This window comes from Triturus cristatus, chromosome 7 (genome assembly GCF_964204655.1).
Source record: "Triturus cristatus chromosome 7, aTriCri1.1, whole genome shotgun sequence".
Lineage (NCBI taxonomy): Eukaryota > Metazoa > Chordata > Amphibia > Caudata > Salamandridae > Triturus > Triturus cristatus.
Window position 1 is genome coordinate 1,150,339,123 of NC_140590.1, and position 22,550 is coordinate 1,150,361,672.

Consider the following 22,550-nt stretch of genomic DNA (forward strand, 5'->3'; position numbering starts at 1 on the left):
CTTGAACTGTGCTCCATACATTATCGACTAGGAATATTCTTGGATAATAACCTTTCCATGCAGGACCATGTCAGCGCCTCCACCAGAGGTGCCAATAATTAACTGCACGCATAAGGAAACTAAAAACCTTTCCTTCCCACTGCAGATCTCAAGACAGTGGTTCAAGCACTTGTGATTTCCAAACTAGACTACGGTAAGCCCACAGAAATTAAAACTAGCGCCTCTGAAGGCTACTTTGAATGCAGCTACTCAGCTCACCATAGGCTAAGAAACAAGCATTTACAATGCAACGGTCTCGGCATTGTTAAAGTTAGAGCTATTGGCATTGCTCATGACATTAGGGAAGTGACGTCACGAAAGGTGGCTTGCACTATCAGTTTCATTGCCTCCCCTCGCTCACCCCGTTAGATGCGATGGCATCAGAGAAGCCAGCGTGTGAGCAGCGTTCTGAATGAGCTCCGATCTCGCCCAGAGAGGCCAAAGAGTGAATGTGTGGCTCCATTTGCTCCAGTTATCGAGCTCCCGGTAAATTAAGTGGGGGGACGCCATCCACCCGCGTGATAGTGGTACCCCGACTGGAGCCCTGGGTGGAGCTATATGTAAAGATACATTAAAGGGCACACTGACTTCTCGGAAAGGGCAGGTAGCCAAATGTAATTAAACTGAATCTGAAATACAATTAAAACACTTGACTGCATCGAGAGTTAATGGATGCAATTGGTTGCTAACCACCGCAATGTTTCAATTTTAGTTTACTGAGGTTCACTTTAATCAAACGTTAGATTAATTAAGCAGCGCCCACACAAAACGCTCCTCAGTCCAGTGCTCACAGTGAGGCATTGGTTTTTGATATTACTTCTTACATACGCTTCGCGCCAGACTTCTGAGGATTCTAAGTGGTGCAAACAAACGATGCTGATATTACTCGAGGTTGCTACTACTGCTAACATTATAAATTGTTTGTGAATGCAGTTTTAAAAAGGGTCTGGTGAACGTTCATAGTTTTATTTTTTAAACGTCTGTGTATTTTGGATATGCCTCGTCTTGCCAATGTATAGATGTATGGTAAATAGCTATTAATATCACATAATACGCCACATGTTTGCATTACATCAAACAACATGACTCGTAGTTTGCCTTGTGGAACAATTTGCCCTTCATATTTCACATCATTTACTGAACACTACTACATAATCACCCCGCCCCCGCGTAATCCTAGGCATGATTCATTCCAAGTGACATGACTCAATCCTTGAGAGAGGGGCCCTGCACATGTGTTTCCCCATTCTCAACCCCCAGCACCTCGGTGAGGTCTCCAGGATTAATAAATGCATCAGTCAGTCTGATGAAACATGAGGACATTCAATCCCGTGACTCGTCCGGCCTGGGAAGACGGCGAGCGGCTCTCCGTGCAGGCCGGTTGAATCTGAGCACCTTTCTTGGGGTGTTAACTCATCCTCTTTCCTTATCGGGGTTAGCCCAGTCCGGGCGGGTCTCTCGAGAGGCCTCTGGTCCAGTCCGTGAGACTGGGTTCAAGTCGTGACTGAGGTATTCCATCTGAAGCGGCCCGGACTGAGGCACGCGGAACTTTCATGGAATGGATCCGTTCGGGCACCGTTGGGATTGGCGGCCGCTGGCTCAGCAAGGATGCCATGGGCTTTAATGCAACTAAATATGTCCTTTCGCCTCTTGGTGGGTCATAAAGGGCAGTCACGAACGGGATGCAGCTGCACATTCACACCCGCGGGCACTGGCGCCACTGCACTTGCTGCACTAGCGAGTGTTGCACCGCTGATAGGTGCTGCTGACCAACAGCTGTTCTAATGAACAGGCCTATTCATGCGGGAGGGCAGTTCTAGCGCCATCACTAGGGGGCAGCCTGTGGTAGAATCAAGACTAAGCAGTTTTGGTACAGACGCCGTGACATTTGAAAGCCTCCTAAGACACCTTGGGCCCTTGCACTTGTATGTTTTAAAGCGCTGGCTTTACCAAACACAGGTACAACGTACCATGGCTGATCAGTTATCAGTGTGCAGGCCTTTAATGCAGGCACAGTCGCCTGGTTAAGGAGCTGTCGAATAGTCGTGACTTGATTTAATTTTACCATTTTAATGTGTATGAACCTGTTGTTAAAACATGGTAAGGCTCGTCAGATCCGATGCCTGCTCCCTGTGTGCATCCTAATAGTTGATAATCTTGTTCCTGGTTGCTTCTCTCCCTGGGGGTGCGGGCGGGGGCTGCTAATGGCCGCCTGACAGGATCTGCTCTCGACGTCACACTGGTTCTGACTCATATAAGGACGCGCTTCTGCCCGGCCGCTAGCTTTCGTTTTTTTTCACTTTTCGTTCAGGCGGATTCTATAGGGGCAGCTAAGGAATCATAAATACTGAATTTGACTTGAAAATCGCGTCCCAGCGCGTCTTGTGGTCCACACGTTGCCGCGTGATTGATGGCTGTCAGGCCAGGCCGCCCTGGCAGATTGTGCTGGGTGGAGGGGGAACAGATGCCCACTGGCTGCAGGGGCTTGGGTGACCGAAGGAGTGCATTCAGAACAAAAGCAGGTTCAGGGCAGGGCGAACGTGGGGCCCTCTCTCAGGGGCTTGTCTCCAGGGGATTCCTCTGCTGCGGTCTCCCGGTGTACTGAGGTAATTAGATAAATGAACAGTCGCCATCACAGGCTCGAGCGGAGCCTCGCGTCCACGTTGTCAGCCGTCCAAGAGGCAGCCCGTGTTTGAGAGGCGTTTATTTACAACCTTTCCAAGGCCTTCCGTTGTTTATTTTTTTTTTTGCCCCAAGATTCGCATCCCTCGCTGGCTCCGGCCTCTGTATGCTGGAGGCTTTCATTTGTGTACGCGGACTTCAGTGCCGGTGACCTCTTCACGCGAGAATTCGCCCCTCCCATCTTCTCGTCCCTTGTGTGCACTTGAAAGCAGAGGAGTCTCTTAGCCGCAGGTAGCCAATGTAAAACAAGCCGAGGGCACCGGAAGACACCACCGCCTTTCTCCGAGGCGAAGCAGAAATGCCTCGGAGAAAGGCAGCGGCGTTTTCGGGGGCGTGTTTTTCTTTTCTCTCCTCTTGCCATTGGCTGGAGGAGAAAATGAGAAAAGTAGCAAAAAACACGCCCCCGAATCCGAAAAGGACGGGGCCTGTTCGGAGAGACGATCCTCTTCTCCAATGGCTGGCCAGCATTCAAGAGGCCAGCCAATGGAGAAGAGGGGAGAAGAGGGGCGGGTGCAAGCCCCTCTTCTCCAAAACATTAATTGTCCGACTTCCGGTTCTGCCTTCGGCAGACCGGACGGTCCTCGACCTAAAAAATAAAGCAATCAAATCGCCTCAGACACTGAACTGGCTACACTATGAGGCAAGGATCCATCTCAAAATTCCAACGTGGCCCAGAAACTGGCTCCATCTGGAATAGAATATCTCAAAGCACAAGCTTCCCACTACTGAAGCCCCACAAATTCAACAAACAGAAAGCTTACAAGCGAGCTTTCTCTGGAATTGCCCCAAAAATCTGGACCTTTCTCCTGAGAGCAGGTGAAACCCCTCAACAACCCGCTACAAAAAAGAAGTAAAACTTTTTCTATTGAACACATTCCTCCCCCATTGATGATGTGACTTTCTCACCCTTTTCCTCCAACAGTCTATTTAGTCATGTTTACATATTCTTTATTTGTCATGTTTGCCACTGTATCTTTTATTTCAATAGGCAATACAAAATGTGGATCTTCGCCGTATAACTACCTATCTGTATACTCTTGTACAGTGCTCTGATTCCCGAAAGGGTCTTGTTTGTGCTATATGAAACTCTATAAATAAAAAATAAAAAATAAATGACCAACTGCAATTAGAACTGGGCTACTGGGTTACACACTAACCACTACTTCACGCATAGTACTGCTGGAATAATGATTCAAATGACTATTGAATCATGTCGACCAGCTCCAGCCAACAAAACTCTATCTGCATCTGCGGTGAAAAGATGAAAGATCAGTGGTTCTTTCTGCGATTGTAACTCGGCATTTATGGCAGTCGAGGTATAAGGGTGTTTCAGAGACAGTGCAGGCTCATCATATGTGAAGCACAAAAAGTGTCACTGCAGTGCCATAACCCAGGCAATATCTTCAATTTTCTCTCACCCATTTAGGTCATGCCTGACCACTCATGGTTTCTCGAAAAGTATTCTAGGCAGATTTACCAATCAGCTAGGCCTTGTACAGAAATGTCAAGTCGTCAGCGCATCGCAATGCACTTATTCCCACACTCTGGTCACAATGGTAAGGTGATCCAGAAATCCAGGCTTGGTCTCATTCGGAGTGAGGACAGCAACTAGCAACGGTTCTGTCCCTGGTACTGAGGTGCCAGGTCTTCTAGCTGAATGGCATAAAAGTTAATGGCTCAAAGGAGGGCAGCATTTATTTAATTTTTGACGCACAAGCAAAGTTCTCCTGTATTTAAAACAAAGTTCTTTATCAGTCAGAATGAAAATCATTTTGCCAGTTTGCTCTTACATTTTTTGACTCTGGATGCAAAACAGACAGTCCAGGCTATGTGGAAATATACTGGCTTAATAGTGCAGCAAGCAAAAGCATTTTTGACAGGTGACAAACACAACAGAGGAAAAAAGGAAGGGTTACGTTTTGACTGATGCAAGAGAAACAATAGCAAGAATGGGTAACTTCAATCCAACCACAGGTAAGTCCAATTTCAGGAAGGGGTCATTGGGCAACTGGGATTTGCAAGCTGTCAAGTCCACAATGGAAAAAAGAACAACTGGAGGAAAGACCAACATCTTGTGCAGCCACTGCTACAGCGAAGCACAAACAGGCAAGACACACTATGCGTGCCTTATACTCTTTAGGATAGGTAAAAACCCATGCTATGGGGGGCTGGACTGGTTGGCTGACCTGTAAAAGGGAAAGCCAACTGACAACCTCCTCTCCAGGATGGGGGCAGGAGAAAACACATATGGCACGGAACTAAAGTCTGGTGCCACCATTTCAGATGACTGTATAACCTGGTACAAGGGGATAGTAGCCACCTTCAGCATGGAAAGGAGTGCACTTTTGGTGTTCTTCAGGAGAGCAAGTCTCTGTTGGCAGGTGTCTCTTAGTGAAAGATAAGAACCCTCAAGAGCTAGCAGACTGTCGGGTCCATTGGAGGAAATATATAGAACAGTTCACACAGACCAGGGTACAAAAAGTAGGACTTCACTTCCAACAGTAGATGTTATTTTATGCAGTCACACTGAAGTTATCATGAGATTAAGCAGCACTAAAGGTTGTGGCTATTCATTTCTATTGGGAGAAAAGGCTGCACCGAGTGCAGCAGGGGTGATGGTAGAAGGGGTGCACAGATGGTTTTGGAAATTGTAAATAAAGAGGAACACTGGCGTCTATGAATGTTATGATAAAAAAAGCTGCAGCAAGGACAGTCTACAATACAACATAATAGCTGTACAGAGAGCAACAGGTATTGTGATGCAAGAATTGACCTTAGAAAATCATGTACTAAGGATGAAGCAAGGGCAGTAGGTAACTAAATGGTAGTCAGTTAAATACTCTTTATTCGGTTCTTTTCACGACCATAAAAGAGAACATCGAATATAAAAAACAGATATAATAAAATTTGTTATAAACAATGTAGACTAGGTGGTAAAATAACATTCCATGGGACAGCAACAGGTCATAGGCTTCCGGATGTTAAATATAAAAATAATTTCAATGCATCAAGCATGTGTTTTGGACCACTCGGAAATAAGTACAGTGCATAGTGCCACAAAGTAAAAAGAAAAAAAATAATAAGTACACAATATAAAGATTGCAGTAAAAATATTGAAAATTATCAATAATAGGTAAGAAAGTATCACATCAAGTTCAGGTCTCATGATAAAAAACCATAACGTTCTAAAATTAAGATCAAAATACATTGTGCATCCTTTAAAAAGATATACTTCATCACCTAGCAATATAGAAATCCTAATTTCCCAACAAAATTCCATAAAGGAACTGCTGTAGAGATTACTCTATACACCATTAATCTCCATAAGCACACACCACTTGTGCACCCGCCTGTCGCACTGCTGAGTGAGGAATAGTTCCTTTCGTTAGGCCACTTCCTCTTAAATTCTCCCATATTTCAACCATTGTATACCAATCATTATTCTAATCCATATTTCATCAATCTTTCTGCAAAATGCATAACTCTATACACGATTAGGCATGTATATTCATCTTTCAGGAGCTGGAAATGATTACAGGGCCGGCCTACATTTCCCAAGGTGTCAAAATGTAAAAGCAGCATCGAAGTTTATTTTGTGACACAAAACAGCACTGAGTCTCATGGACGAGTAGAAAGAAAGCCCTCAAGATTAACATTCTGCCCAGATTACTATACCCCTTGCAAGCCCTACCAGTTATCATACCTCAGCAGGATATGTTACAGCTTCAACACACGTAACCAGCTCATATGGCGGAAAAGCAACCCTAGAATAGGGAGGAGGGTGTTACAGGTCTCTAAGGAGAGTGGCAGTCTATATATACCAGATAGTCAGACATACTATGCTGTGGAACAACTCCGCATAGCTTTTGAATTGTCACTTAGGGAGACATAAAAACATTGGCCTATAATGGATATGCACTTGATAAGTAGACCTTTGCAGGATATACTCTGGCTCCCGAAGCACAACGACTGAGGGTGGCGTATGTATCAGACATAAAGAGGCCACTCATGGAGATGAGGACCTCCCTGACTAAGTCTTTATCTATCACATCATTTCCCTACCCATTTACACCACTGCTTCGCAAACCAGAGTTCTCCTCGGGCATGAAACGCAAGACGCTGTGTACACGCAGTGTACACGCAGTGTAGAGATTAGGCAACTGCACCGTTTTTCACGAATTATTCCAACAGAAATCAATTAAATCCTTTACTCAGTACGAACTGAGCTATAGGGTATCACAGACAAACAGACTCCGCTATTGTGACCTGAGACACAGGGCCCTGTACCTATTAAATACAGAGGCAGGTGCTAGGGATCTGACTCAATTCGAGAAGCTATTTCCTAGCTATGAGTCTACGAAGGGTCTCATTTCCATTATATATGACATTGAAAACACTACCGGAGAAGCATAAATGGCACTATATAAATAAATAGGGAAAAGTACTGGGCGCTGATATAACACAAAAAGTGTGGGGTGCTTTCTGAAAGGATATTCCTAAGGTAGTGCAGAACATACAAGGTAGAGAGACATGGTAAAAAATAATTGTATAATTGGTATCTTGCCCGCACAAAAACTGAAACAGATGTTTACCAATATCAAGGGACTATGTTGGAGACTATGTGGGGAGAAGGGAACAGAACAACATGTATGCTGGGCTTGGCCAAGGATCACATTTCTTTGGAAAGAAATTCTAAGCCATATTATGAAGTTTACGCGTCTCCCGATACCATAGGGACCTATTACGGTGATTCTTGGCATACGCCCTTGGGGTCGGAAACATATGAACAGGGAAGACTGGGTAGTAATCACTCACATGCTCCCGACAGCTAAGCAAGAACTGGCTGTACACTGGAAAACCACTAAGATTCCCGATGGTGAGCAATGGTCTTGCGGCTACGGAATATAATGGCTATGGAAATGATAAACAATTTGAGGGGCGAGAGGAACACATTCCAAGCCATCTGGAAACCTATGATGGACTTTTTTCAGAGAAGTTTCTAGAGACCATGTTGCCCTCGCATCTTAAAGGATTTGAGACTTGATTCGTTGTATGATGCTTTAGAGGCAACAGTGTTAAGGGCTGTGCAGTTTGAAGTCAAGATACTTCTCCGTGTATCTAGTGACAATAGGACAGAAAGGTTCGCTTCTGCTGTATTATAAGGGATGCTGTTGTCTGGGTGATTAAGGGGGGGTGGTTGCAGTAAATTTGAATAGGTTATATTGTTTTTGCCTATGCTGAAAATCAATAAAATGTGACGGAAAAAAAGCACAGAGTAGTGAATATCGAACTACAAGAGTTGAACTCAGAGGCATAGTAAGGAAGGTTCAGGCTCTAAGACAAGCAAGGACAAGCATTTGCAATGCAATAGGTCTCACAATTGCGAGATTTTGAGCTATTGACATTGTAAATGTTGATGCCTTTTATAATAATAAAAGGCATTGTCATTTATAATACCAATAGGTAAAAGTTTGGCAAAAGCGAGATCTATTGTATTGCAGAGTGCAGTGAACCTGAAGTGAGAGCCACGCTCACCATTGAAGTAAAAAAATAAAAAAAATAAAACAGGGCGTGGTGTCCCTGAAGCGAGCTCCGCGCTCACCATTAAAGTAAATAAAAAAGGAAAACAATAAAGAAACAGAGCGCGGTGTCCCTGAAGCGGGCGCCGTGCTCACCATTAAAGTTTTAGCGCCGCGCTCAGCATTCAAGTTTACAAGAATAAAAAAAAGCTGAAAGAAAGCACGGTGTCACTGAAGCGGACACCACGTTCAGCTTAAAAGTGGTAAAAAACAATAAGAGTTTGCCATTGTACCATGAGTGCTGTCTGGGTAGGGGGCATCCACTTTTAAAGTTAGAGCGGCATAGCGCTCCATACAAGAAGCAGCCGCCATTGTTCTATGAGGGCGCGCTGCAAATATAAAAAGCAGCCGCCAGTGTCCCCATTATTCAATAAACAAAATAGTGCTCACCGAATTATAACACGAAGCGTGTAACAAGCCAAGTAAAAGGTCCAATCATTATGGGAGGTAACAAATGCAGACAAGGCGGTACCAAGGAGGGACTAAGAAGCCAAATACCGAATCAGAAGCCAGCATTTACGAAGGACAATGACACAAGCCAATTAAAAATATGGGCGGAGAGTGGGCAGCGCTTCAAGTCCATACTCCAATACTGCATGCCACGAGCAGCGCATGCGCTGCCCAGGCTCGACCTAAAAAGGGCCACCCTTGCCACTGGCTCAGTTGTAAATACACATTACAACTGATGAGAGGGCTGAAAAATAGTGATGTCAGAATTGACGTCAGGAGGTAGCGTGACATATGGTCCACCCTGAGGGAAATGTCCATCAAAATATGATGGCTTATGAGGGTAGTATCAAACACACCTGCATTGATTTGTGGCACTGTTCATCGATGCACATATGATATGAACGCAAGCGGCTTTAGCATGCTATACTTTGTATAATACGGACTGTAGAGCTCTCACGTTGTTGGATTGTTGTTCTCTCTTTCCCTTTTCACTCTCCTAGACTCCCACTTCCCCCTCCTCCCATACTTTTCTCCATGCACAGTAGGAGTCCACGTGTTCTATCCTACCTTCTTTTCTGGAACCGGCGAAAAGTACCTGTTATTGTAATGCGCAAAGTGTATCCTGACAATCCAATGTACACGCACTTTGCCTTATAATGCCAAGCATGTATCATGCCACATTAATATATGTGTGAATTACACGGTATGGGCTCTATTGTTAACTGTTGTGCACCGCACTCTAAAATCAATTTTAAAAAAAATTTAAATGAAGGTAGTATCACAAAGACTACAATGAGTGAAGCGATATCAGAATACAGGCTTGCACAAAGGTGAATTTGAGATGGGAGCTAAGGTCAGCGCAGAGGGCAAGAAGTAGAGTGATGTATGGGCACCATTTAAGCCGAAATGTATCATTATATCGTGGCTATAAGCAGAACAGAGGGAGTATTAAGACAGCTGTACTGCCAGTAGAGGGAGTCGTCTCATAAGAAGCCCGAAAGGCAGAGGGTACTGGAATATAAGGCTACGGTGAAAGCAACCTTGGGAAGAATCCCAGTGTAGTCAGGTTTCTTATGGGGATGGTAACTGCTGCGGATTAGGTAAAACCCTGAAGGAACTGTATGGGTCACTGTAACACCTCTGTAAGTTTTATCAGACCCTTTTTTAGGTCTCGGCTGCGAAGGCTGCGCTTGCGCAGTCTCGCTCCGAGATTTAATGACTTTGAGAAGAGGGGCTTGCACCCGCCCCTCTTCTCTCCTGTTCTCCATTGGCTGGCCTCTTAAATGCTGGCCAGCCACTGGAGAAGAGGTCCAGTCACTCCGTTGAAGCCCCGTCCTTTTCGGATCGGGGGGCGTGTTTTTTGCGAGAAGTCTCAGGGAGGAGACAACAGCAAAACATGCCCCCAAATCCGAAAAGGACGTGGCATTTCTCCGAGGCATTTTCTGCTGTGCCTCGGAGAAAGGCGGTGGTGTCCCGGCGTTGCTCTCTCACCTGATCTCCTTCGTCATCAACGATATCGTCATCTCAGATCTTCAGCTCCGCTGGAATCCCTTTCACAGAGGAGCACGTGTCTCCGGCTATGGCCTGGCTTGGTTGGTCTGTATAATCGGGGCCTTGTAAGCGTGGCGCTCTGATACTGCAGCATATCTTATCCATAGCGACCGTAGAATAGGCGAAACAGTGTTCAAAATGAGCCACTGGAACCTGCGTATTGTGCATTTCCATGTTCCTGCGCTGGATCGCAGAGCCCTCACGTCGAAGGGTGCGGTGCATCCCACCGCCAATAACATGTGGGTGTGCACAGAAACATGCATCGTAACGCCTGGAGCCACCCAGGCTGTGCTAGCAGTCCCCTCCCACAAACTGTAACCCGACAAAGTTATTCCCACGCAGCACTCTCTTTGTGGCCATTGGAAATGGTTGCAAATGTCATTGCCATTTTCCGATACTCAGCGGCCATTTCCATTTAAAAATACAAGGTAACAGCGGTTACCTTACATTTTCTTTCCTTTCTCCGACTGCATAATAAAAGGGGTGTGTAAGCACCAATCCCAGTGTTAAAATACCTAATAACATCAAGCAGAAATTCATCAGAAGACGTAATCTCGTATTCAAGCTATGTCTTTGAAGCGCCACGGAAATTCATCAGAAGACGTAATCTCGTATTCAAGCTATGTCTTTGAAGCGCCACGAGCGTCACATACAGAGTATAAAGGCATCGTTCAATAATTTAGGCTTTACAACCCATACTTTAACGGACCCCTCTTCCTGAAGGGTGTGGTGCATCCCACCGCCCGGAACATGTAGGTGTGCGCAGAAAGATGCATCGTAACATCTGAGGCGCAAGCTGTTCAAGCAATCCCCACCCCCAGATTATATCCAGACAAAGTTATCCCTGGCAGTGCTCTATTTATGTCCCTTGGATCCGGTTGTGAATGGCCCTGCCACTTTCCGGTGGTCAGCGGTCATCTCTGCTTCTCTGAACCTAAACCTCCCTAGGATGCCATTTCATTATTATTTGTTTATTAACCTATTTTAATCTAACTAATGTGGCTTTAATTGTTATTAATTATTATTTTAAACCCAAGCCAATTACTGTTCGGGTTGTTTGAAACTTCCCTCACATCTACATTCCTTCCGCGTGGTCTCAGTTTTGTGGCGGGCATATTATTCTAGATCACAGGTCTCAAACAGGTAATGCGCAGGCTGCTGGCAGCTCGTGAACTCCAGTGAACTGGCTCTCCAAAGTGGACCCCCGCCCGGCTCACATTCAGTGGGTTCATGTATGTTAAAGAAGGCAGCGCTGTTCATATCGGGGACCCTTGGAGTAGAAGCCAGCCGGACCAAGAGAAGGCCCTCATGCCAAGACACAACACTACATGGCCAGTACATGACCACATGTCTCCACAATGAGATTGAACATGTGAAGGCTTTGCTCTATCCGTCAGACCGAGACCTGGAGTCGGAGCAGGGTTGCCTCAGTGTGGGCCAGAATGGAAGAGGTGTTTGAATGAAAAGTGTTCATTTTCACGAATTGATATGCTGATAAAGACAAAACAGTTGAATTTCCAAATATATTTAAAGCTCATAGCTGAATAGTAACTCAAGCTGAACTGTATAGATGTACTGCTGTGGGAATGTCCCTAGTGCCAAAGGGCACGTGTCCGATATTGTACATTGATAAAATGTATTAGTGGCACCAGATGATTTAACTTTAGCTGAAGTAACTCTTTGTACAGAAACATTTGGAGACCCCTGCTCTGGATGGGAACAGACTAGTGAATCTGCACCTTCCATTCACTGGGGAAGATTGGGAACCCATGTGCCTCTTGTTGGTGGCACTGCTCACCTGGGCCAGAGAATGTGTCACATGTCAATTGAACACCTACTACATTAAACTTCTTTCACAAAAAGCCCACTGCTTTTTTTTTTGGGGGGGGGGGGGGGAGTATAAATGGTACAATAACTATCAACCAATTCTAAGGCACTAACTGTTGGACTTTGCATGGTGTAGAACTGGGTTGCCTTACCAGGGGTCTTCAAACTGTGGGGCGCGACCCCCAGGGGGGCCGTGGAGTGGTGCAAAGGGGGTCGCGCCTTCCCAGTCACACTTCTGCCCAGGCCCAAGGGCTTCAGCCCCCCCCCCACACTTCCCCCGTCCTGTGTCTCAGCCCGGGCTGCTGCAATGAACCTTGAGCTGCTGGGGGCTCAGCTGGGCAGTGTCTGGATTCCTATCTCCGGCACCCCTGTGTTTTTTCACAGGTCTTTAAAGACCATTTGCATTTTAACATGCCTTTGTAAACTGGTTACAGAGGCTTAGGTTTTTTTGCTGGTTCCAGTACCCCCTGGGTCCCCACTGTGCCTATTCCTTACATTTGGATTTTACATTCACTGCCGCTAAAAATAAATTAAAGAAAACTTATTTCAAAAAATGGATTAAGAATTATTTAAGGTCTTCAGAGCAAAAGCAAAGCTGGCTCTATCAGGGAAAATATACAATGACTAATGCTTTACAGGTAATTCCATTTGTGTCTGCCACCCTGCAGGGTGGAGGGTGACGCCACACCACATTTGAAGCAGTCCCTGCTCGCTGGCCGCGTGTGCACGCTCACGTGACCGTTGTGCCCAAAACCTGACAGGCCCGGGTGAGTACGGGCACACTCCTCAGGCCTGGAGAAGTTCCGGTACTCAGAAGAACAAGCATTTACAATGCAATGGTCTCGGCATTGGTAAAGTTAGAGCTATTGGCATTGCTCATGACAATGCCGTTTCTTTACATGTTTTAAAAACAAAAACATAAACAAAAATAATGTCATGAGCAATGCCAATAGCTCTAACTTTACCAATGCCGAGACCATTGCATTGTAAATGCTTGTTACAATCTTATACCCATGGCCCAATGTCACTTTCAGAAAACACTTGACTTGAGCTTCCTGAAAATGCTGGAGCGATGGTTGTGCTGATGTAAAATTACAGATGAAGACACAAAACTGGGGTTGCACAAGCAAATATCACAAAAGTCCAAAGGGTTTGCATTCAACAGCTTTTAGTATAACTGACTCAGGTGAGTTAGTGTGCAGCACCAGCATGAACAGCAGAATACAGCAAGTTACATAAAAACAAACTACCAGGTAGATTAAAACTTAAAGATTGCTTACACATCCTGAATCACAAGAAGTGGAGACAACTGCTAAACAATTAGCACTCACTTGATTGTCATTTTAAAATAGAACTTTCAAGTTCATTGTCATTTTTAACTTTAAAAAAAAAACGGTTTCTTTAATCCTCTTGAATAATCAAGGCAAAGCACTTTAATGCAAGTTTCGAGTTGGACTAGCATTTTATTGTCACTCTGTATGGTTCAGCTTGCTACCAGTAGAGTATTTTCCAAACCTTGCACTTTTGAGCAATTAATGCATTGAGGCATTTGTAGTTGTGCTGTTGGTTCACTCCAAATGAATCAAATAGACTAACACACCTGACGTAACTGTTAAAGAGAATCCTTGGAATTGATACTTTGGGCCGTATCGCCAAACATTTATTATTGGCACCATTTAATGTCCCTGATGGTAAGTTAAGGCAGTAAGCACCTGGTCCAAACTCAATTTACCAGTGAATCATGAAAGCAAGATTCTGGAGGTGGTAATGTATGATAAGAACATCTGTGCATACTCGCTGTGGTAGTTGTGTGCTTTGTGGTCTATGTATTTATGCTGCATTATAGCAATGTGATTTTGCTGTCTTGCACTGAAGCTGTTATGTATTCTGTTTAGTTATGTACATTCTTATAATTGTGTTATACTGCTTTGTGTATGCTATAATATTATATTATTCACTTAGGTATGTCAACGATTGCTACTATATTTCAGACCAAAAGCAGCACGACTTAGAGGTTGCTGTGTCAATCAACCATTTACCACATACGTAAGATTACAGGAGGGGTGAGCTGCTGGGGTTCATGCACAACCAGACAGGACCCCAATTAGTTTTTCAAGAATGACAAACCTGTCTGGTGGTTACACCCCAAAGATCCACCAGATTATGGGAAGTAATAGTACGAAAGATAGGTAATGCCGAGTGTATATGTTTAGATTATTAGAATAAATGTCCCAATAGCCAGATATGCTTGTAGATTTTTTTTAGTTCTGTATTTAAGCCAAATGAAAGAAACAGAAACACCTGACACGTGTTTTGCCAGTATGGTTGTCATGCCAAGGGCTTTTTCAAGGCAAAAGATACTAAATAATATGTCCAATGATCGTCCTGTAAGTCTTCAAGCAGATTGGCAGAGTCCCTGTCATGCGAGCAAAACATGTGTTGGTTGTTTCTGTTCCTTTCATTTGACTTAAATAAGTACAGAACTAAGAAAAACCTACAAGCATATCTGGATAGTGGGACATTTATTCCAAGAATCTAAACATATACACTCGGCATAACCTGTCTTTCCTACAATCATTTACAACATAGGCCCCGATTCAAAGTTTGTAAGAATCCACAACCTATTTATCACACCCCATACATAACAATACCCCAGGGTACGTTATTTATTGGGTGTAGTAAATAGCACATATTCCTATTTTTTATAGACTAGTCTAGTCTGAATTATTATGGACTAACATGGGGATTATGAGTGGGTCAGTGCATTCTGACCAATGCAAAAACCCCTAGGTGCACGAATCAGAATTACAAGTTAGAAGTTATTTATTGCATATGAAAATTATTGAATGCGTGGAATACCTTAATATTCGTTAAATTTCAGCAGGTCAAAAGAAACTGCCAGAATGTGTATGGTATTTACCATACCACGAGGAGTTTTGGTGCGTTAAACACCAAAATCCGTTATTCCCTGGAAACTCGTAATAGCCACTATTTTATCCCTTGTTTCGCTACTTTTTTTAAAGGGGCCTCAAAACGGGTCTCTATCGACCTCTGTTTTGTGCCCGGACACAGGCGGTCCGTTTTTAGGTCTCGCCTGAGCCAGCTCATGTGCTGCTCTGGCGACACATTTAGTAACTGGGCTTTTAAAAGTCCTACCAGATGCTTTTGCTGGCCTCGAGCGTGAGGTTACGCGCACAATGACGAGCAGAGGCGCCATCTGGCTTTCCTCTCTCTCTCTCGCACACATCGCACACCACTCGCCAGACGAGCCTCCTTTTATTTTATTTTTAGGTCGAGGACTACCGGTCTGCCGAAGGCAGAACCGGAAGTCGGAAGATTTAATGTTTTCTAGAGTGGCGATTTAGCCCGCCTCTCTTTTAGCTTCTCCTCCATTGGCTGGCTTCCTAAACGGAGGCCAGCTATTGGAGGAGAGAGCCGTCCCTCCAAATAGGCTCCGTCTTTTTCAGATTCGGGGGCGTGTTTTTTGGTGTTCTTTCCACTTTTTAGCAACGCCCTTTTTAGGCGTGTTTTTCTCTCCTCCTGCCAATGGCAAGAGGAGAGAAAAAGAAACACGCCCCCGAATCTGAAACCCTCACTGCGTTTCTCCGAGGCATTTCTGCTTTGCATCGGAGAAAGGCAGTGGTGTGCTTGCCTTTTGCTCTGCCTTATTCCTGTGGTCCCAGCGTGTCCAGCGTTCCCAGCGTGTATCATCTCGGGGCGCCCGAGGGCTTCAGTGCGCGTCTCCCGGAGAGCGAAAACAGTGCCAAGTGCCATCTTCCTTCAGACCCCGCAGGGTAGCAGGGAGGCCTACAGAGTTCCTGCACCTCCCTCCTGCATTCATGCTTTCAGGAGGTTGTGGGCTCCCTGCTCGTTTCCCGCCCTGAACAGCGTAAAACGTCAGCCTGTAATTGAAATGTCCGCCGCGGGTCTAGGAAAGAGGAGATAGAATCTACACGGCGAGAACCGTTGGGTTTGCTCTCTCTTTCGCAGCCGGGCCAACCGGTTTGACCTGGGGGTCCTGGTGCTACTGCGTTTGCTGCACTATTCATATCTGTAACCCTTGGTACGTCCAATCGTGGCAGGGACGGCTGTTGAGACCTCTATCACCCCCACCCCTCCCTGTGGGACCAACATAGTTGGTGCTGGCGTTTGGAAATTGTGACGTGTTTCCGGAAATCACTTTTTGTTGATGATTTCCACCCGGGCTTCTGGGTCGGTGTTGTCAGCACGACTTCGGTTGTGTGCATATGTCGAGGTTGCAGTGCAGATGTTTTCCTAATATCCAAGCGTGGGTCTGGAGTCCTACAGAGGTGCGGTCCACGTGCCCCCACAATGGAGCACGCTGAAGAGCGCGATCGCTGCTGGATGAAACCGCACCTCCCCCTCCCCTCAGGCCTGGGAACCACGGCTGGCAGAAGCTGCCCATCTGGCCAGGCGTGAAAAAGTGTGTCTCTTACAAATGCACTTCACACGGGTAGCACAAGTGAGCCGGGGCGTCGGTCACACGTCGGGGGCACATGCAGGAACGGCAGGCCTCCTCTCCCCGCGGAGGTGTCACTTTCCCAGCACGCAGAAGGGCTTCACACCTCCAGCCGGGGCCTGCCAAATGTGCCTCTCGTCACCAGGTCTGTGAAAATAGGCCTGGAACGGACCTAAATCTTTTGAAAATGATCAGGTATTTTCTTAAACCTCTAAAATAGGTCACAGAGTGGAGCTCCTATTAGGGGTAGTGGTTCGAATCCCAGCCATGTCAATAAAATGGCTCTTAGGTAATAAGAACATCTATTATGATCTATTTCTATCTCACTCTCACTACCTCACTATATCACAACACACTCTCTCAAGACTTCACTACATCACTCTCTCACTACCTCGCAAATTCACTCTCTCTTTCTAACTCACTAATTCACTCTATCTCACTACCTCACTCTCTCTCTCAAATACACAAAGTCACTTACACTCACTCTTTCACTACATCACTCTATCTCACTACTTCACTACATCACTCTGTTTCTATCTTAATACCTCACAACATCCCTCACTACCTCACTCTCTCTTTCACTACCTCAATCTTTCGCCATCTCACATCACTCACTGTTTCTATCTCACTACGTCAGAAAATACCTCGCTCACTAACTCACTCTTTCACTACCTCACTCTCTATCTACCTCACTCTCTCACTACCTCACTCTCTCTCTCAATACCTCACGCTCTCTCTATCTCACTACCTCACTCTCTCTCTGCTAATGCAATAGGTATCACATATGCAAAAAAAAAACTAATGCCAATAGAAATGACAATGCCATTTATTTAGGGGTACAAAAATGATTTTAAAAAAATGAGCAATACCAATAGCTCTACCTATAATATTGCCGAGACCATTGCATTGTAAATGCTTGTTTTAACTAGCAGCGTGAGGCGCGCGCGCTTGTTTAATCTAGCCAGCAGTACTCCATCTCCCAATGTTACAGCCTCACCGACCTAACAAAGAAACTGCAGTTTCTTCTGGAGTTTCAGTCCTTGAGCCCTGTGTTCGCGCTTCAGAGTGCAGAATGTATAAGATATTTTAACGACGCGTAGGATTTTATATTAAAAAAGTGATGTCACTCAACACCACAAAGGCCACATTCTGCACCCTGCTTTAAGGCGGTAACCCGAGAGGCAGTGCAGGCAGCAGGCCAGAATAAAGAGACCCTTCTTTGGGCTCTTACTTAAGTAAGGGCAGGCGGGAAGGTCAAAGTTGTTAGCATACCTTTATTATGACCAACAAACGGCGAAAAAAAACTGCGCAGAACAAGCAACAATCCATTACATTCACATGCCCCAAAAAAAACAAACTCTGGTTTTGAAGAATCCCAGCTTTTTTGCATTTACTTGTCCTCTGCAAATTGGTAATTTTGAAAGCAGTTTGCCGTTGAACTTGATGTCAAACGTTATGTTCTTGAAACCGCCACAAATTGCTCCATTGAATTAAAGGCGGCACCCAGGTCTTCATAAAGCTTCTTCATAATTTAATAAATAAAATGCCAACTTTTGTGGACATTTTGTGAAAATCCCCAGTGTATGCAAGTCTTTCCGTAAAGAAAGCTGTGTGACAATGGTTGCGCATTCCCATGGCAGGCAGTAAAGGTGTGCACTCACAAGTCTCCTCTAAGCGCTAGCCACCCTTTGAGGGTGCCTCAGGCAGACGCAGTGAAGCGGGTTTTGGTGTACCTCACTTAAGCACTAGAACAGCCCCACTCTGATTGTCGTTGTTTTGTCTGTTGAGTTGTTTGCTTCCCACACGGGTTCGCTGGCCTCGTTCTGACAACTGCTTTTGCGCATGAGTTGCGCTCCTCGGGCCTGGAAGAATCCAGATCCTTCCAGTCGATTAGAGGTCCGCCTGCACGGTTTGCGCCCGGGAGCCTCTCCAAGTCGAGGTGGCTAAAACGCGGGCCCTGTTGAGCATTTTAGGTGGAGATCTGATTGTATAGTATTTTACCTCGCTAATAGATCTGGGGATCATTGTTTATCACAGGTTTAATAGCACATGAACGTAATCAAGCTATGCTTCGCTTGAGAACGTTTAGGCAGCTTTTCAGGCGCCTCCTTTTGCTGTTTATCTACTGTTGTCATGACACATTGCCTGCTGAGCTGCTTTCTGTTGTGTATGTGATCACTCTGATTTGTTCTTTGGTGATCATTATTGCTGCTTTAAATACAGTATCCAAAATAGGAGAAAAATAGGACTATTCATATATTATTCGAAGAAATGGAAACAAATGTGCTCTTTTTGCACTGCTGCCCATGTTCTCTGTTGCCCCCTCTATAGTGTTACATTATAACATAGCCAATAGGTCTCGCTTTTGGGACCCTATACGTATTTAGTTATGCAACACAATATCCTTGATGCAACAACATCAACTGTTGCATGGGTAAACACTTATAAGGTCCCAAAAGCGAGACCTATTGGCTATGCCAATGCTTGTTTTCCGGGCTGCAGTGACAGCAGGCGCATCATGTGCACTGCTCACTTCTCACCAGTGGAGAAGTTACGGCATGACGTCATGCCGGAGGAAAGTTGTAGGAGAAGGTAAATCCTTTAAAGAGAGCCAATTTCTCTCTGGATTTCCCTTCTCCTTTTGAAATGCAGGATTGTCGTGGTGTCACCAGGGCTGTGAGTGGAAGCTTTTTCAATATTATAAACAAGCCATAGTTGTTGCTAATTTATCTGATGCAACAACCATTGACAAAGCAAATAGTCCTGACTTGTAGGCATGATGTTACTTGTATCATATCTGGATGCAATGACAGAAACAGCAAAATTCAAGTTGGGGGGGGGGGGGGTACACACTGTGTGAAGCACAAATTTTTAGCTTAAGGTGCTTTAAGCCGCGCCCTTAATTACATTGGCCACGCCCCTTTGAGACCCCCCCCCCCCCCCGTTTTTTCAACCCACAGCCCTGAAAAGCGCTGATACAATTCTTAAACTTCTTAAGACACCAACAATCCTAGAATGGCAACAACTTCATGTTAAGAGATAACGGGCCATGTCGTTATTTTAAATTCGCACTTGCATAGCGGAACCCGATCAATAAACCACACAGTTCGACTTGACCATTTCATAAGGAGTCTCAACGGCCAGTTTCGTTTTTTTTTCATTTATTTCTAACTCATTAGCTATTTAGGCGCCGGGGCTTGTAGTTTCACTAAATGCATACATGCGAAGCCGAAGTGCTTCAGTGCCGTTCATTGAAAAAATAAGACAAACAGCACTGGGCGAAAAGAGAAGCTATGACACCGCTACACATACATTGGCAGGGAAGATATACATACATAATCATAGAACGCCCAATTATTTTCTCACTGATAAGAAGCGAGGAATATAATTACGACAGCACAGTTGACGTGATAAATTCAAGTGTACTGAACGAAGTGGGCCCATTCCACCTGACCCAATACGATCAAGCCTGCACCTCAAAACGGGAGCGGAGCCTCGTACTGACTCAATTGGTTTAAGTAGACCGCTACAACTGACACAGAAAATGGACTAAAGTGGTCCGTCACCGATTGTTTTCAGTCGTGACTAGACGCTCTGTCCAATGCCGAGTCCTCCCAGTTCTCTATGGTGTTATTGTTCGCGCAATGCACCGGAATGGTCCGCTTTACATCTAATAATGGGTAGGGGAGCTTCCCTCCCTCCACTACATCTTGAATAAAAGACACCGTGAACCCCAGTGCTGTACCACACCCACATACGCCCCCTTGCAGCAATCAGGTACTCACTGCCGCTCCCTGTCGCCATCTTGGCTGCGGTCATTTCTCATGTGGGGTCCTGGGAAATGTAGTTTGATTACCATGTTCTAGCGCTGTTGTGTTTCGTGATCTGCGCTGTGGTCTGTTGGGAAATGTGGAACTTGCCGCTTAGAATTTTGGGAAATGTAGTCGTAGCTTCTAGACACCATCGTGTTGCGACGGAAATAACAGGTTGACGTTTCTCAGGGCAGGTGAAATAAAATGACACCTCTTATTCTTTTTAGCTGCTAAAAGTCGATTTAAAGGGAAATCGTGGGAAAACGTTGTTTATGAATGAAAGCATTGGACAAGATTTTGAATTGGATAGGTGTCATGTGCTTCTTGAAGTGGATTTCTTTTTGCAGTTTTACATAGCACGAACTTGACCCGAAGGTATTGGGTCCATTATACAAGGGTACGTTCAGTTCCATTGGGCATTGCGTGATTACATAATGATATTTAACTGGTGTGGAGATGGGAACCTGGTTCCCTTCCCAAGTTTCAAAGTCAGCAGCTCTGTCTGTAGTGCCACATCCTCTGTGCAAAATCTGGACAATGAGGATTTACCATGCAGCGAGAATCTTGATTTCATTAAAGCCAACGGAGGTAAACATTAAGCATAGACCTTTATTGCTGCTGCAAAGTAAAATGTTCTTTCCTGGAATCGTAGTACAGCATATATGGCCATTACACACAGTTCATGCCGGATAAAACCCTGTGGAGGTCCCAAGCAGTTGAAATTTTGGGGGCCCCCTCGCACATTATCTCCTAATACCCAATGCACCAGATTTTTAGGTCAAGCTAGACAGTGCATGCTCTGTCTCTTCAAGACCTGCTGTAATCAGTCTGGTGCATTAAGTCCATCCCCTTTCTTTGTGTTGCTTTTCATTTGTCTATGTCAGTGTCCTTTAAAAATCCTTGCTTGCTCTTTGTCCCTCATTTCTCTCTTCTGTTCCTCCCACAGAGCAGGGACTTAGTACTGTTCCATTCCGCTATAGTTGTTTTTGTGTTCTTTGGGGGACTATATTTCTTGGTTTCCTGCACTGTTACTGTTTGTCTTTGTTTAGCTTCAGCATACATTCAAATATAGCATTCTTCCTCCCACCTCCTCTTTTTTTTGTTTAAATATCTTTATTGGTATTTTTCTTTTTAACATGACTATCATCACAAATCCATACAAAAATATTTGGATGTGGGCTTCAGAAATACAAATCCCATGTGCAGAATAGCTTTGCCTATCACAGCAATATATAGTCAACACGAATATGCTATTCACTGTTACAGACATTTATATCATACATAAACACATGTACGAATGCCTCTGCATGCCATTGCCCACAGTTGAGCTATATCATAGTTTGCAAATTAGTGTCATTGCTAGCTACTGCTTACTCATAACACAGCTTATCTGAGCAGTCTTGACAGGAACTTGCGTGTGTGCACCATATACATACAAATCTTTGCCAGTCGGGTCCTATCATCTATTTACTGCTTAGTAGGAGAAGGGAATTGAGTGATGATAGAACGCATATAGCGATCACCAGTGAGTACCAATAAATCACATTTTCCAAAATTTTCCAAACAAACTGAAACTTAAAACATAAAAAGAACATCTGCCATCCACTAAATACAAGCAATGTCAACTGTGCATGATTGAGTGCAGAGATGTATTATCGGTTCATTTCCACGTAGCCACATACCTGGTGGATAGTTGATATATTGCACATAACAGGGCAGGACAGTTTGCCAGCAAAGAGGACCCCTGTGCCTGAGGGTGTAGGAGGTATGGATAGCTATCCATGACAGACCAGGGGGAACAACATTTATCTATTCTGTAGACTCTGAGGCTTGTCAATTCCATTTTGCTGAGAGACGGAGGGCTGGAGGGTATATCACTGATTGACTAACGGGATGGTATCTATTGCTATCAGGTTGTCGGTCTGTAAGGCAACAAGCTACATGTCCCAGCTCTGTGCAATGGGGAACTTACGAAGCCCAGCTATCACCTCACTATGTAGTGCCCTACTTTCCGCCTGAGCCCATATTATGAATGAACGCTTCCAACTAAAGTATCTCAGGTGGGACTGCATTTTTCAATTTTTTAGTTATGAGATGATTTGCAGTAATGAGACCCAGATCTCGAAACTT

The 22,550-nt window shown here is 44.8% G+C and overlaps 1 protein-coding gene across 2 annotated transcripts in view; it reads right to left on the bottom strand.

Moving 5' to 3' along the window:
- The window catches only part of BRD8 (bromodomain containing 8), a 716,998-nt gene extending 696,495 nt beyond the window's left edge, over positions 1–20,503 (bottom strand). For both annotated transcript variants that reach the window (XM_085618373.1, XM_085618372.1), the window contains exon 1: positions 20,394–20,503. In XM_085618373.1, the coding sequence (XP_085474499.1) occupies positions 20,394–20,427 (34 nt within the window). In that variant the 5' untranslated portion in view covers positions 20,428–20,503. The remainder of the gene's footprint in view (positions 1–20,393) is intronic.
- Positions 20,504–22,550: the final 2,047 nt, after the last annotated feature.